General features: G+C 46.7%; 6 protein-coding genes across 6 annotated transcripts; 3 read left to right on the top strand and 3 right to left on the bottom strand.

Moving 5' to 3' along the window:
• The first annotated feature begins 412 nt into the window (after positions 1–412).
• Positions 413–2,294, top strand: F4822DRAFT_172798 (uncharacterized protein). The gene has a single exon (XM_051453314.1). The coding sequence runs from the start codon at positions 1,034–1,036 to the stop codon at positions 2,270–2,272; it is 1,239 nt and encodes a 412-aa protein (XP_051316865.1). The 5' UTR covers positions 413–1,033; the 3' UTR covers positions 2,273–2,294.
• Positions 2,294–4,295, bottom strand: F4822DRAFT_173311 (peptidase family M49-domain-containing protein). Its single transcript, XM_051453317.1, has 6 exons — positions 3,555–4,295; positions 3,452–3,501; positions 2,950–3,385; positions 2,826–2,899; positions 2,753–2,776; positions 2,294–2,702 (listed from the first exon to the last, which is right to left on the bottom strand). Exons 1-6 carry the CDS (start codon positions 4,114–4,116, stop codon positions 2,316–2,318), a joined length of 1,533 nt encoding a protein of 510 aa, XP_051316866.1. The 5' UTR covers positions 4,117–4,295; the 3' UTR covers positions 2,294–2,315.
• A 2,180-nt stretch (positions 4,296–6,475) lies between these two features.
• F4822DRAFT_172622 (mitochondrial carrier) lies at positions 6,476–9,121 on the top strand. The gene is made up of 3 exons (XM_051453309.1): positions 6,476–7,011; positions 7,082–8,272; positions 8,328–9,121. Exons 1-3 carry the CDS (start codon positions 6,823–6,825, stop codon positions 9,051–9,053), a joined length of 2,106 nt encoding a protein of 701 aa, XP_051316867.1. The 5' UTR covers positions 6,476–6,822; the 3' UTR covers positions 9,054–9,121.
• A 210-nt stretch (positions 9,122–9,331) lies between these two features.
• On the bottom strand, positions 9,332–10,378 carry F4822DRAFT_172632 (uncharacterized protein). The gene has a single exon (XM_051453311.1). It carries the CDS (start codon positions 10,274–10,276, stop codon positions 9,536–9,538), a length of 741 nt encoding a protein of 246 aa, XP_051316868.1. The 5' UTR covers positions 10,277–10,378; the 3' UTR covers positions 9,332–9,535.
• A 620-nt stretch (positions 10,379–10,998) lies between these two features.
• On the top strand, positions 10,999–13,048 carry F4822DRAFT_172626 (P-loop containing nucleoside triphosphate hydrolase protein). Its single transcript, XM_051453310.1, has 7 exons — positions 10,999–11,361; positions 11,411–11,672; positions 11,727–11,755; positions 11,817–11,831; positions 11,885–11,909; positions 11,967–12,398; positions 12,457–13,048. The coding sequence occupies exons 2-7, from the start codon at positions 11,644–11,646 to the stop codon at positions 13,040–13,042; spliced, it is 1,116 nt and encodes a 371-aa protein (XP_051316869.1). The 5' UTR covers positions 10,999–11,361; positions 11,411–11,643; the 3' UTR covers positions 13,043–13,048.
• Positions 13,049–13,384: 336 nt separating this feature from the next.
• On the bottom strand, positions 13,385–13,971 carry F4822DRAFT_426950 (uncharacterized protein; the record flags this gene model as incomplete). The annotated part of the gene is made up of 2 exons (XM_051460656.1): positions 13,385–13,520; positions 13,586–13,971. The coding sequence occupies 2 exons, from the start codon at positions 13,969–13,971 to the stop codon at positions 13,385–13,387; spliced, it is 522 nt and encodes a 173-aa protein (XP_051316870.1).
• Between the last annotated feature and the right edge of the window lie 736 nt (positions 13,972–14,707).

Genomic DNA, 14,707 nt, shown 5'->3' on the forward strand with positions numbered 1-14,707 from the left:
TTGCTGAGAAATCATCAACAAATTTGAATTTCGGCGCAAGTCTATTCAATGACGCCAATTTCTGCCTGTCCCGCGAAGGTGTTGTCTGCAAGGTGTTCACATGATTTAAGAGGTCATCGAGGGAGTGAACCTCATTTATCGCTTGGTAGTCTTCATTGATCCCAAGCTCCTCCTGGTACCTTTCTAATGCTCGATGCCATAGAGGGCTTGTATTTCCGGTAGACCTAAGGGAGATCAGTGCCTGTTTGGGTTCCCCAGTACTTACTATGCTTTATTTCACTTACTTCTCCATCTTCTCTCCGACGTATTTAGCATAACCAGGTGGTCATCTCATCAGCGTCTAGGTAAATTTAGCTACGGCCTCAATTATTTCAACGCACGGGTGCCTTGCCTGGGTTATGATAGATCGAATTATCAAAAGGTATGTGTACCAACAGACATAGGTCTTATCAGCAGTCAGCCAGCCTTGATCGAACCGTGCGGGGTCCGCTGAGTGGCGTTGTATTGCAGAAAAGAGAACGCCCCCTACACCAACACTCCGTGATTCATGCTGCGTAACAGACCTATTATGATCCTCCGGCGCTTATCTCAGAGAGGAACTCTCCGAGACACCTGCAATGCCCTGTCCAAGCCATACCCATATATAGTATCCATTGCAGGTTTACGGTCACTGACCCTCTAGATCTACGCGCCCGTGGCTGTCCAACAAAAGCAAATCAACGATAATAACGAATAATATTTCAAATTCGAACCGGAGTAACTGGTAATTCTCTGGAATATGGTGACCCAGGTAAATAGTAAGGATCCAACACACCTAACAGACCTAGAGGCCCTGGTTAGCCTCGTCCAAAGGATTAAATTGTAGACTACCTAGGAGGTAACTTTGTAGACGCGATTGTAGTTTCTTCTGATAAACTTGTTCTCCAAACTCTGGTCAGTATCACTACCTGACAATGTCACCTGAGGTCGCAAGAGTCACGAACAATTATCAACACTCGCACTGTATCGGCCAGGTGCCACTTGACATGCGACTATGGGAATGAGGCATCCGCTAAAAGGGGCGACATACGAGGGGTTCCCCAGCTTGCCATGGTACGATTGGTGGATTCAATCACAGCTCGCTCAGCAACCTAAAGAATTATTCGCCTGTATTCAAGATTTCGACCACGAATCCGAAGAAATCTCGTTCGATGCGATTAAGTCCGTTTACTCGAAAGTTTCCACTATAATTATCAACGATGGGGAGCTGGGTATTAGCGATATAGTACAGAAACTCTTAGACGATGGCCGTATCACTGTCGCCAAGGACGTTCGGGGGATTGAAATGGCTATGGACCTTGTGTTCTCGATAACTGGCTGGCAAACCATGCTGTATCGCCCTGATGTATTTTCTTGTCCTCCGTCCGAGCTCTGCATTGCGGATGAAATGGATGGCTATAGGGGCGAAGCCCACATCTGTCTCAAACAATCTCGTATAAGCAGTAATCGAAGACTTTCTGATTTTCTATTGGGATTCGGTTTAATGCTCCCACCCCGGAATCATCATACATTCGAGGATGTTGAGGAAATGAAGAATTTCAGCAGGCTTAAATCTGTCGATTCTTCGACTCTAAACATGCATCTATTAGTAAAAATCGGTGGAATTAGTGTTAATTGGACCGATTGCTTGGCCTGCCATCTCGAGCTGGACAAAAATGAACGAGCTCTTTATTTATTTCGATATCCCTCTTTCTGTGTCGCGAATCTCAGAAATAGATCAACGGACGGAAACGGCTGGTCCGTGATACATTCTTGTGCTTCGAGCCTCCCCAGTAACACTCACTGGGCCGCGTCACAAGACGTTACGGAGCTACTCCAGGAGATAGTCCTCTCTTATAGGCTCTTATTCAACCAGCATGTTAAGTCGCGGGAGCTTCTCCGAAAACTGCGCCCGTTTAAACACGTTCCATTAGATGGTCACGACGACTTTCTCTTGGATGTTTGTGGGAAAAAACAATTCAACTCATCATTAGGAATCATAGAACGCGACACTTACGAATTGGCGCGAGATTTTGCTCATTTGAGGTCGCGAATCGTCCGTCTCAACACATATCTTGATGACAGGAAGCCTAGATCTTGGAGGGAGTTATGGCTAGATAATCGCGATTCAGCATCGTGGTTGACGTTTTGGGCGGTTATCGTTGTTGGTGGGATGGGTCTCATTCTCTCGTTTCTTCAACTTGTGTTTCAAATTGTACAAGTAGCAATGGCAGTGCGACAACCCGGTTCGTAAATTTGAGGATTTGTTTAGATACCACTTGGTTTATTTCCACCAATTAGACGTCGCGTTCCACCCAACTCTTGATGATACCCTCTATCGTGGGTTCGTATTCCTTCAGCGTGACCGTATCCCCATCGATGAACGTGTTTGCTTGTACATTCAATAGGGGCGGCGGCTTATTCGCAATGACTGTCTGCCTCCACTTCAGACATTCTTCATCCACATGTGAGAGGTCTTCATAATAGTCCCGGCACGCTTGAACGTCGGCGGTGCATCTATACATGTGAAGACGTAATAGCATACCGCCAAGAGCTTTCTTGCCGTGGCTTATTATCTTGGGTCGATCAACGATAACTGTGAGTTTCTTAGCTTCCCTGTCGTGCTGGACTTTGAGACATCCTTGGCTATCTCTTAGAAGACATCTGAGCATCGAGAAATGAGCCTGCGAATGATTAGCATTCTTCTAGTTTCACAATTTAGTGCAAATAATACCCGGCTATGAGCCTGCCCCCATGTCTAGAAGCGCAAGTTAGCGAAGAACTTCGTTTTGGTATCGGTACCTTACCATGCTGTCAAGGTTGTAGTTAGAGAGAGCTCGGAGACCATCAACTCCAAGTTGCTGGTACAGATTATATGTCACTTTTCAATGTCAGCCCCTGGCATGGGGAAATGGGAATGAGGGTCCTTACAATCACTAGCCCGAATAGTTGATTCTTCTGTGAAACCGAAGAGAGCTAACAGCTCCGGATCATCCATGAGGTAGGCACCTACTAACTCGGCTCTGCATTCATCTAGTGAAGTTGCCAAGTTGCCAAATTGACCGGTCCATGTCTGACCTGGTTTATACCAAGTATTTATGGGTTTACCATCAAGAGGGTTAAGTGGGGGACTCGTGGCGTCGAAATTGAAGTTGTTGGCTGGTTTCTCAATCATCATCTTACCTGTACCATGACCGAGCAGTTCGTGTAGCACAACCCACCAGTAATATGCGGGATACTTATGCTTCTGGAATACTTCCATCTCGGATTCGTCGATAAATGACCATTGCATCGCGGTACTCTCGGCTGTCATACGATTTGCGATAATGACGTTTTTAAACCCTACATCTTGGCGAATGTCATTGTACTAGTTACACTGTGGTGTTAACGGACGAACTTGAAACACCGGGTGAACGATCCAAAACATGCTTACATTTGGGAGGTTGATGCCTGGGAATATTATACTAGAACAGTAAGCGAGTGCTAAGATTCCAGTTAGCCTCTGAGATTACAAGCGACATGACTAGAGCACCTACCGTGTATACTAGAGAAATCGGGTGGCTCGAAGAGAGATTTCTCAAATACTCCTTTACCATTGTTTTCAGAAGACGCCCAGGGCAGTCGCCGTATAAACTTGTCAGAATTCTCAACTAGCTTCGACAAAAGTTGCGTTTCTTCGGCGTCCGCGATCGCGACTAAGCCTTCGAACTCGGCACGAATGCCAGCAGGGTCTCTATATGGTTCAACAAAACCGAAGATATTCTCCACTTTTGGTGCTTTATCGGCAACCCATGTTCGCTGAGAGTCACGATACACGTCAAGGCTACCGGTTTCAAAGCTTTCAATATATTCCGCGAGAAACTTCCTTTGAGAATCATTTGCGGCATATTTGGCAGCTTCAGCTAGATTGGTACATATTTTCTCCAACTCCGCTGCATGATCACCGCAGAGAAGGGTGACTTTAGTGGGCGAATCGGGGATAGTTAAGGACGCCACCGTAGGCTCGGTAAGGGTTACTGAGGCTTGAAGAACCTCAAATTTATTTTCTTCAATCTTTCGAACTCTAGTATTTTCGGGCCATATGGAATAGGCGTCCATATGCCGAGAAACGAGTTCGATTTCATCCTTTCCAATTGGATCTCCGGGATAATATGAACTCTGGGCCAAGGTGCTTGGGTACCCGAGTGTGAAGGGCGGAATGGCGACGATGAGGTCTTGAATTGCTTTATAAAGGCCCGGGAGCTTAGATGATCGACTAGCGAGCTTTTCTATTGCTCCTAGACTTGTTTATGGTACGAACTTTTGATCCCCCGATCCCTTCAAGGCGTCAACCCCCGCTCGAGAAACCGATAGGTAATAAACTCACATAATAGTTCCCAACATTAGAAAGGAAAGTAGCTGCAAATTCGAGAAATGCCTTGAGCTCTTCTTCCGCGATTCCATCGGGTCCTAGTAGTTAATTCCAGTTACCGTTACAAGATGTGTATAGTTCTAGTATAAAATCGAAAATCCCTAGGGATTCTGGAGAAACTTGACGAAGAATGATCCTTGTGCCAGACCAAGCAGCTCTAATTCCTATTGTGTCAATATACACTTTCGACAAATCTGGGCTCTAGTTATAACCCACCTGGATAGATAATGGCTATATCGCTTTTCTTGCTCCGGAAGACGATTGAACAACGGCGTGATGCCTAACTTATAGATTTGCACGTTAACCGCCATAGCTTACCTATTCGTTTTTGGCTACCTAGGTATATTTTTTATAGTAAACTTGAAAACTCATGTTTAAATAGACGAAGGCGTTGGAAAAGGAGAAGAGTGGGGTTGAATGATTGCGGGAAGTTTTGTTGGTACTCGGTAAGAATTACCTGTCATTACCTGCTATCCAGCCACAACATGGCCTGAGAGTACCCTACCGACCGACCCTAATCCCCTACCTAGGTAGTTAGGTAACTCTTAAAGTATACTGATCGTCATCTTCCTAGAAGTTCGACTAGATCTCGCCAATCTGTATATAATCTATTACATTATGAGATATCGTAGGTGTTCACCGGGGAATCTTGGTGTCGGATAGGTTCCTTAAGAGCGTTTATTGAATAGGTAGTATTGCGATGTGACAGGTAGTTTGATAGGTCCTTCGCAGTGGCATTATTAATCGCACCACCATGCCACCGAGCACCTCCAAAGGATATTCGACGAGGGGTAGTGCCGGTACGTCCCGTCACGCGTATGCCTTTACGTCTTGTGCCGAAATATACGAATGATCTGCCGTTAAAGGCTCCCTGATCATATGAATATCATGCGCAACGTGCATATAGTATTCCTAAGAGCCGGGGCCTAATAGGTGTAGATTATTGTATTTTGCCGAGAACGTTCGGAATTGTCCGCCAAGATATGGTTGTGATAGGTAACTTGAAGACAGTGATACTTGAAAAGGTCGCATGGTATTCGAAGTGATCCTTTTCTTCAATTATTTTCGAATGTGTCAACGAGAAAATATGTCTTTTCGCCCTGTTGTCAATACTAGTTTGGGTCCAGACCCTCATGGGTTGCGTTCCCATCTTAGTGTAGATGGAAAGACATTTCAGACTCTGCTGTCGCCTCAACGTTCTTTTGACTCCAGGAATACCTTGAATATTTAGGTATTTGCGATATTAATATTGTCAACACGAATCTAATAGACCGCGATGGACTCCATATTATCATCTTCAAGGCTAAGAGGGCATTTTCCGTTTACTTCTTTGCTTTTTAGCTATTCATCAAGTGATGGAGATTCCCATGACCATTATGACGACACTAATCGTCTAAGGATTCAGGATTCACCTTTTAGGTTCTGACACTTGATAGATCCCTGTGTACTTAGATATATCGATCCGAGCCTTACGATATACTCGAAGCTTAACCATGGCACCGAAGCCGTTAGCATGCGCAAACCTTACGTTCGGGTGGATCGATAAATTGGATGAAGATTCTGGGGAAATAGGGATGATCGTCAGGGGATAAAACTCTACGGCGGTTTGTACGGGGTAGAAAAGCTGGGGATTTCCCTTGAAGCTGTAGCGCTGAAGGTCTATTTCGCGCCCTAAGAAGGACCTAACAGGACTTAGCATAGCGCTAAGTCAAGATTGGTTAGGCGTCCATGTTGCGATAAGAGATACGCGAGACGTGCTGCGTGGGTAGGCGTGGTTGCCGGTCGGCGGAACAATGCAGCGACAATGCAGCAAAAGAAATTTACCTACAGTGGCAATCCGATCCGGTTCAGGAACGACCGCTGCACGGGAACCCTCTACATTGAGATTGGTGACATGCGAGTAATGTCATGCTACCACCTTTAGTGGCCTAGCAAAAAAAAAAAAAATTTGGGCGCCGTTTAGAAAAATTTAAATCTCTCTACGAGGGTTTTTTTTTTTACCTTCTTAACAGCCTCATAACATAATAGTTTCAACGCTTTTATGGCAAATCACTCGTCCCCGTCCCCATAATTACCCTTCCACCGTTTTCCTTCTCATAGATGTTATCGTCTTCTTTAGTCGTTTCTTTCACCCTCACTATTTTTCTCTAGGACCCCAGTCGGCGTAATCCCGAACTCCTCCGATTTTACGCACATTTTACTCCCGAGGCCCTTGCATCGGCGCTCCACAACCGACGATCGTGAATTATTCTTCTGAACTTGGTCAATTCGGCGCGCTAATCGATAAGCTGCCGTCTTTTCCCACTTACCTAGGTAATTCATCTGGTCGCTTGGTCGGTGCCTCACTCTTGCCGATATCTGTTCCCTAAACGCCGCAAACCGACCACGCCGAAATGTCAACGTCAACAACTGTGAAGGAGGCGGTCAAGGAGACTCTCCTTGGCTCGGAGGAGCCTTCGAACCTCTCTGCTACCCACCGCGCGCTATTTTTGAACAATGCCAAGAAAGATGAGCAGACGGGGGAGTTGGTTATGGGACCGGATGAGTTCATTGAAGCTATTGCGCCACCTACCGAAGACTATGTAAGTTACTGATATTTCGAGCTAATAGTTAATTGATCTGTGGTCGCTAACTATTTACTTCCGTCTATAGCACAAGATTAGTCGTGACCAATACGGTCTCTTATTCCGCGTAGCCGACCGTAAAGGTGCTGGGAAGGTGACACTTGGCGACTGGGCCGCCTTCGAGAACCTCTTAATGAAACCTGACGCCGAATACGAGATCGCATTCCGACTCTTCGACATAAGTCGCACCGGAAGTGTCAAGTATGACGACTTCAGACAGCTATACGAGCGCAACAAAGGATCCAACAGCATCCCCTTCGATTGGGACTGTGAGTGGGCAAAGTTGTACATCGGCGACAAGTCTAAACGGCACACCCTTACATACCCCGAGTTCTCCCAGATGCTTCGCGGTCTACAGGGTGAGAGGATCAGACAAGCTTTTCAGATATTTGACAAGGACAGAGATGGCTACATCGAGCCGGAGGATTTCGCAAGAATCATTCTCGAAACATCCAAACACAAGCTCTCCGATCACCTCTTGGAGAATCTGACCTCGCTCTGCAACATATCCACTGGCAGTAGGATTTCTTACGCCAATGTTCGAGCTTTCCAGAATATGATCAAGGAGATGGACTTAGTGGAGCTTATAATTCGTCAGGCCTGCAAGAAGAGCGCCGACGGGAAGATTACGAGAACTGAGTTCTTAAACGAGGCAGCCAAAGTTACCAGGTTTTCTCTTTTCACCCCAATGGAAGCAGACATCCTCTTCCACTTCGCCAGCTTAGATGAACCATCTGGCCGCTTAAGCCTCACCGACTTTGCGAAGGTCTTAGATCCATCATGGCGACACCGTGGTGTCTCAGAAGAATCCCAAGGTCAACAACTTCACAAAGCCAAGTCTGCTACACAGTCTTTCCTTTTACAGGCTGCCGAGTCTGGCTATAACTTCTTACTTGGAAGTGCGGCTGGTGCCTTTGGTGCCTTTATGGTGTATCCCATCGACTTGGTTAAGACGCGAATGCAAAACCAACGAGGTGCCGACCCGGGACAGAGACTTTACAAGAACTCCGTCGATTGTTTTAAGAAGGTCATCGCAAATGAGGGTTTCCGTGGCCTGTACTCTGGAGTCTTGCCTCAGCTAGTCGGTGTCGCTCCAGAAAAGGCCATCAAACTAACCGTAAACGATCTCGTCCGAGGTTTCTTTACGGACCAGAAGACGGGCAACATCCGATGGGAACATGAGGTCCTAGCCGGTGGTAGTGCTGGTGCTTGCCAAGTCGTAAGTCTTTTTTTTCTCTCTAGATATGCGACATCGGGTTTACTAACTTAATTAGGTGTTCACCAATCCCCTCGAGATTGTCAAGATTCGACTACAAGTTCAGGGTGAAGTCGCAAAAGCTACTGAAGGTGCCCAGAAACGTTCTGCGATGTGGATTGTTAAGAACTTGGGTCTCGCAGGTCTCTACAAGGGTGCCTCAGCTTGCTTACTTCGAGATGTGCCATTCTCGGCAATCTACTTCCCCACCTACAGCCATCTCAAGAAGGATCTTTTTGGAGAATCCCCCACCAAGAAGCTTGGGATCCTTCAGCTCTTGACGGCCGGTGCCATTGCTGGTATGCCTGCCGCTTATCTCACAACACCTTGCGATGTTATCAAGACCCGATTACAAGTTGAGGCACGCAAGGGCGATACGAATTACACTGGTCTACGACACGCAGCAACCACGATTATGAAGGAAGAGGGTTTTAAGGCATTTTTCAAGGGCGGCCCGGCCCGTATTCTTCGATCTTCCCCTCAATTTGGTTTTACCCTTGCAGCATACGAAGTTCTACAGAGCGTCTTACCATTCCCCGGCAAGGCAAAGCCAGAACAGGTTCACACCGGCGTCGCTGATGTCGTTGATACGATCCGAGAGAAGGACGTCGCCTCACCTCATGCTCGCAGCCGAAATGCTCTCAAGATGATCCTAGATCTCGACGAGAATTTCGGACGCATCAAGCTCCCAGACCACGAGACGTGGAAGACCCTGCCTAAGTTCCTTGGCGGTGGTAAGTCATAATGATACACTAGAGAGAACACTACACAGTTCTCGCCTTGTTCCATTTCAATGTTTTTCTCAAGGCACATTTGCATGAAATGGCGTTCGCGACCCACGGCTGGGGAATCTTTTTGCTTGCGTTTTTGCCTGTTTTCATTAACGACCGAAAAGTTCAAGGGTCGGTCGTGGCCATAAGATATGGCATCTTGTGTAACTAGCTAGGATCAGAAAGATCATGGTTTGATGGTCACCGGAGGACCATCCGAAAGAGAGATGGAAGAGTAGCCATAGAACTCTCGGGTTTTGAACTTTGTTCATACCCAATAGACCGAATTGACGAGTCTTGCACAGAAAAGGTCTTCATGCCACGAGTAGTGGATGCATCACTCAGAGTAGTCTATTCAATCCGATTTGAGTTAAATTATTTTATTAGTTCGTGTAAATACCACCTCATATTTGAGATGATATTTATCTAGTCATTTCCCTTCCTTTCCATACCTGACCTACCAACACGTCCCAAAATCCCGCGCGCCGTCCCATACAAATGGCTTGACCTCCGTCCCATGTTCACACATCATCACACCTTCCAACCACCGCGCATAATCCTCAAAACCCCCGACACTCCCCACAACACGCGCCCGCCTTACTCCCCTCACGCCCTCAAATAAGCGCAACGCATCTGGTCCTGACCCGCGCCACGATACCTGATATGTCTCTAGCACAATTTCCTCGCGTCCACTTAACTGCGTCGCCGCCATTTTACTATCGTACCTAGGCTCCGCGTCTAGTCTTATGCATACGTGTAACCGCGCGATTAGGTCCGCCATATTACACGACAACACTGGCGCATAGGCACGGCGTAATCGCGGTAACGAAGCCAATAATGAGGGATGCGCGAGGAAGGTATTGTGCCGGTAGAGTAGGGGTAGGGCTTCGGCATGCAGTTTACGGTTTGTGCGCAAAATGGCTGTGTATAAGGGAATTGGTGATGAGGCGGGCAGGCCAGAGTGGAAGTATGCGTTTTGTGAAGGTGGTGGAGCAGATGGGGGGAGGATGAGCAGGTGAGACAGGATTTGGAGGCGGATTTCTGGGGGTAGGGTTAGGAGGTTGGGTTTATCGTAGATGATAGTAGTGGATGATAGAGGAGTTGGTTGCTTTTCGAATTGTTGGTTGGGTTGGAAGTCTTCGGCTATGGGCTGAGAAGAGAGATCACGCTCGTCTAAGACGAAATCCGGCGACTCCATAATGGCTTCTGCTGATAGTGGGATTTGTTGAGATTCAGAGTCGAAGTTGTGATATCGTTCTCGTTCTCACTCTGTACCTTGAATCTAAACTATACCTAAAACAAAAGACGGAGCCATAAAATAGAGAAAACAAATGGTTTTACAAGGCCGAGGCAGTCGGTCGATTAGTATTTGATTCATATCTTTTGATTAGTATTCAGAGAAGATGCTACTTTTATATAAATTCATTAAACAGTCTTTGGTAGACTCTGACAGGGATCTAAATGGGAATAAGACGGGATGGATCTCGGAATCCATGGGATGTCAATGTAACGCCCCTTACGTCAAATCTGGGGTCCCGTCAGGCGGCACAGTTGGGTTGTATGCAGAACTAAAAACGGTAGTAATGCGCGTGGTCTGCAGCATCTCTGCAGATGAAGCCAATGTTCAGAGATGCTGTATTGTAGCTGCAACGTCGGTACGATGATCTGCAATGCTGATCTAACGTAGAACAAATGTATAGCTGAGCCCTATTAAGATTTCTGTCGTCAAACTCGGGCCTCGAGACAAGGCCGAGTTCGCCTTAAGGATGGTTTACAGAAGCCGATCGTGATTTTGGCAAAGAGGTACGAACGGGCCACCGGGATTTATAGAGGTCTATTGGAACCGCTTTGCCGGAAATAAACGTTCGTGGTAAAATATACGAATCTGGCTTACATAACTGATATCTAGATGCTTATGTAAGTTCATAGCTTGTATTTTCAGTCATCATTGCTGCTTACTTAAGAAAACGTTCTGTCAGCCCGAACCCTAACCTTAACAACCCCTAACCCCAACCTCAACCCTGGGCTTGGGCTTGGGCTTGGCCTTAACCCTGACCCTATCCCTAGATCGTATTTGGCTGGGGTTATGATTGCTGAGTCATACATATAAAAATTGAAATTAGGACTCACACCTCACTTAATAAAGGATCAAGGCGTCTTTAATATGCTAGGATAGAAGGATTTCTTTAAATCTATGTTCAGTTTCTTAATCATGTCGATATGAAATAAAATGCTAGGAAGAAAATACACGAGGAGTGAGATATTGAGGGAACGACTTCTTATGTATGTAATGCCATATTTTTGCTGACTAACATATTGCTTACATACATAGTACTCTTTCTTAGATAATACGGCCAGTTGGGCAGGCGGTGAGGCTTTAATATCTTCGATAAACCCCACATCGGCATTCTGCCGCTTAAAGTGGAGTAGTGGGATGGATAAGACTTGATGAGGAAGAGTGAACCGCGACTTGAGCATCATTTTAACGGTAAACGGCCTCGAGGCCTCGGAAGTTAATTAAGACGATACTAATTCTGGAAGCCCGGGGGCTTCGAAACCGCCAAGATGGTAAACATTACAGAGAAGATCAAGGAGTGAGTTGAACCGTTTTTCCTACCGGTCGCATAGCGCATACTAACGACGCATAGGATTGAGGATGAGATGAAGAGGACGCAGAGTAAGGATGCGCAATTGAATTTATTGAGTAGTTGGATTTCTAACATGTGGATTTTGGATAGAGAATAAGGCGACTGGTAAGGCAGCCACTATTGTTGCGGCAGGGTATTAGCGCTAACACTACACACAGAATATCATCTTGGTCTTCTAAAAGGGTATGCTTTATAATATTTGAGAAATTTAGAGACATGCCTAATGAAGTGCCTGTTTAGAAAACTTGCGCGTCTACGAGCACAACTACTAGAGCCTGGCCCGGGAGCAGGTGGTGGGGGTGGCGCTGGTTTCGATGTGAGCAAAAGTGGTGATGCACGAATAGCACTGGTTGGCTTTCCGTCAGTGGGAAAGTCGACGTTTCTATCGAAAGTAACAAAAACGAGATCAGAAGTCGCCTCATATGCCTTCACAACCCTAACTGCAATTCCCGGAGTGCTCGAGTATGGTGGTGCCGAAATTCAACTACTCGATCTGCCTGGTATCATCGAGGGCGCCGCGGAAGGAAAGGGGAGAGGACGACAAGTTATCTCAGCTGCGAAGACGAGTGATCTTATTCTTATGGTTCTCGACGCGACAAAAAGGGCAGAGCAAAGAGCGCTGCTGGAGGCTGAATTAGAAGCAGTTGGCATCCGGTTGAACAGAGAGCCACCGTAAGATCGAAAACTACGCTACTCCATCGCCCGACTTTGTGGACTAATTGAGGGGTAGGAATATCTATCTAAAAGCCAAGAAAGCCGGCGGCATGAAGATCACATTCCAATCACCACCAAAGAATATAGACGAGAAGATGGTGTTTAACATTCTACGCGATTACAAAATGCTAAACTGCGAGGTCTTGGTCCGAGACGACGAGGCGACAGTCGATGATCTGATCGACGTTATCATGAAGGACCACCGCAAATACATCAAGTGCCTCTACGTCTACAACAAGATCGACAGCGTTTCGCTCGACTTTCTAGATAAGTTGGCACGCGAGCCACAGACTGTCGTCATGAGTTGCGAGCTGGATTTGGGTATTCAGGATGTGGTTGATCGGTGTTGGAAGGAGCTGCAACTGATCAGAGTCTACACAAAGCGAAAAGGCACAGATCCGGACTTCAGCGAGGCGTTGATTGTACGGAATAACGCTACCATCGAAGATGTCTGCGACCGGATTCACCGGACCCTAAAGGATACATACAAGTATGCGTTAGTATGGGGCGCAAGTGCCAGACACATACCACAAAGAGTTGGTCTGGGACATACGGTAGCAGATGAGGATGTAGTCTACATAGTTAGCGGGTACAAGGCATGAAAACAATCAAGTTACATGGTCACGCAACAATTTGCAAAGCATAGGAAAGGCATAAGGAAAATTAAGGTCAATTTCTTTTCTCGTGAATCATTGATGATGGATGATGTCTGTTCATCAAAGCATGTATGCATATCGTTATGCACTCCATTTCCCAGGGACGGTATTTCCATCCAGTCATTACCCTGTAAGTGTCCCTTCCCATCAACGCCCGAGTGCTTGACCCCTATATTGTTACAAAACAGGAACCCCCCATGTCATCAGAGAAGAATTCGTAACGCCGTCCCATGTACGCCGAAGGAAGCCGTGTACCAAGTAGCAGAGCAGGTGAACTTGCTACCTAAGTTACATGTCGGGTCCGTTGGTGTCCGGGGGCGGGGAGGGTGTGTTCTTGGCGCCGAAGACGTTTCCGCCGTCAAGCTTCTTCTCTCCGTCGAGCTTCTTGGTAGAGGTCTGGGCGAAGAGGGACTTGGGCTTCATTCTGTGTAGAGGTGAGATTGTTAGTAAGATCATAGAAGGTAGGTGATGATATGAGAATAAACTTACCGTCCGGCGGCGCGGCCCTTGAGGGCGTTCAACTTGGCAGTGCAAGGGCTCATAATGTTATCCGAAGGAGAGATGTACTGTTGCTGTCTATTGTTGGTAGGACCGACGTTAGCAAGGAAGCGGTTCTGAGGGTTCTTAACGCGGGAATCAGGAGCCGCATCGTTGCCAGCGACGGGAGCCGTCTTGGTGTCCGACTTGGTGGTAGTGGAATTGGCATTGGTATCAGTGGGATTGGCGCCGTACTTCTCTTCGGCCATCTTGGACTGCAATAGTAGGCGATGGTACTCCAGGGTCTTAGCACCAGCGGGCTTGCCGTTGTTGGCAGCGATAGCGTCCTGGCTCTGGACGGGAGCGTTAACGTCCTTGTCAGAAAGAACAGGTGCCATTGTGTCGAGTTGATAAGTAGCAAGGGATAACTTGTTGTAGAACTGTGATGTCGTAAGACGATTGGCAAGCAAGTTGATCGAGCTAGCAGCTATGTTGCGAAAGCGATGGGTTGTGTTGAGAATGATCTCTGGAGATGTAAACTTTTGTGTAATCAATGAATGCGACAAAGGTCTTTTTTATCAAGAAAAGTGTGCATGTGAAGAGATCGACTAATGTGTTCTATGTGGAGTCGGACTTCTCATAGAAAAGAATATGGAAGTAGAGCTGTGGAGATAGGAAAGAAAATAAGAAAACGGTTGACCCGGAGACGGATATCTACAGGAACCGTAGTGGGCCCCTGTAGACCTGGACCGTTGTACCCGTTAACAACAGCTAGCGGCAGTTACGTCCGCTATTCCCACTAAGAAACTTTCGTCGTAGGTACATTAAGTTCAAACCTACAGGGGGGCATCAGCTGGTCCCGGCAACTGTATATGGCCCCACCAAACCGCTGAAATTTCCCGTAGCTTTATGCAACGCTGTAGAAGGTAAAAAAGTAAACATTTCAATCCCTCCACACCTCCATGGCTACGTCAAACATTGTCCCATCAACAACTACCCATGGCAAATCATTTCATCTGAATTATCCCAGCAACAAAACAATCCATCTCATACGATGAGATGGACTTTCTATATGACTCATTCGCTTAGCCTCATACCCCCAAAAATGACAACAAACATCGTTTGAAGCAAAAG

The sequence above is a fragment of the Hypoxylon trugodes genome, assembly GCF_022578975.1.
Source record: "Hypoxylon trugodes strain CBS 135444 unplaced genomic scaffold F4822scaffold_3, whole genome shotgun sequence".
NCBI classification, from domain to species: Eukaryota; Fungi; Ascomycota; class Sordariomycetes; order Xylariales; family Hypoxylaceae; genus Hypoxylon; species Hypoxylon trugodes.

Bases quoted from the DNA above. Each gene is read 5' to 3' on its own strand.
- F4822DRAFT_172798 (XM_051453314.1), top strand. From the start codon at position 1,034: ATGGGAATGAGGCATCCGCTAAAAGGGGCGACATACGAGGGGTTCCCC.
- F4822DRAFT_172626 (XM_051453310.1), top strand. From the start codon at position 11,644: ATGGTAAACATTACAGAGAAGATCAAGGA. The intron at 11,910-11,966 runs GTATGCTTTATA...GTGCCTGTTTAG, and splicing joins CATCTTGGTCTTCTAAAAGG to AAAACTTGCGCGTCTACGAG. The intron at 12,399-12,456 runs GTAAGATCGAAA...ATTGAGGGGTAG, and splicing joins CGGTTGAACAGAGAGCCACC to GAATATCTATCTAAAAGCCA.
- F4822DRAFT_172622 (XM_051453309.1), top strand. From the start codon at position 6,823: ATGTCAACGTCAACAACTGTGAAGGAGGCGGTCAAGGAGACTCTCCTT. The intron at 7,012-7,081 runs GTAAGTTACTGA...TTCCGTCTATAG, and splicing joins CGCCACCTACCGAAGACTAT to CACAAGATTAGTCGTGACCA. The intron at 8,273-8,327 runs GTAAGTCTTTTT...TAACTTAATTAG, and splicing joins GTGCTGGTGCTTGCCAAGTC to GTGTTCACCAATCCCCTCGA.
- F4822DRAFT_173311 (XM_051453317.1), bottom strand. From the start codon at position 4,116: ATGGACGCCTATTCCATATGGCCCGAAAATACTAGAGTTCGAAAGATT. The intron at 3,386-3,451 runs GTAAGCATGTTT...CAGTGTAACTAG, and splicing joins CAGGCATCAACCTCCCAAAT to TACAATGACATTCGCCAAGA. The intron at 2,900-2,949 runs GTAAGGACCCTC...GACATTGAAAAG, and splicing joins AACTATTCGGGCTAGTGATT to TGACATATAATCTGTACCAG.
- F4822DRAFT_172632 (XM_051453311.1), bottom strand. From the start codon at position 10,276: ATGGAGTCGCCGGATTTCGTCTTAGACGAGCGTGATCTCTCTTCTCAG.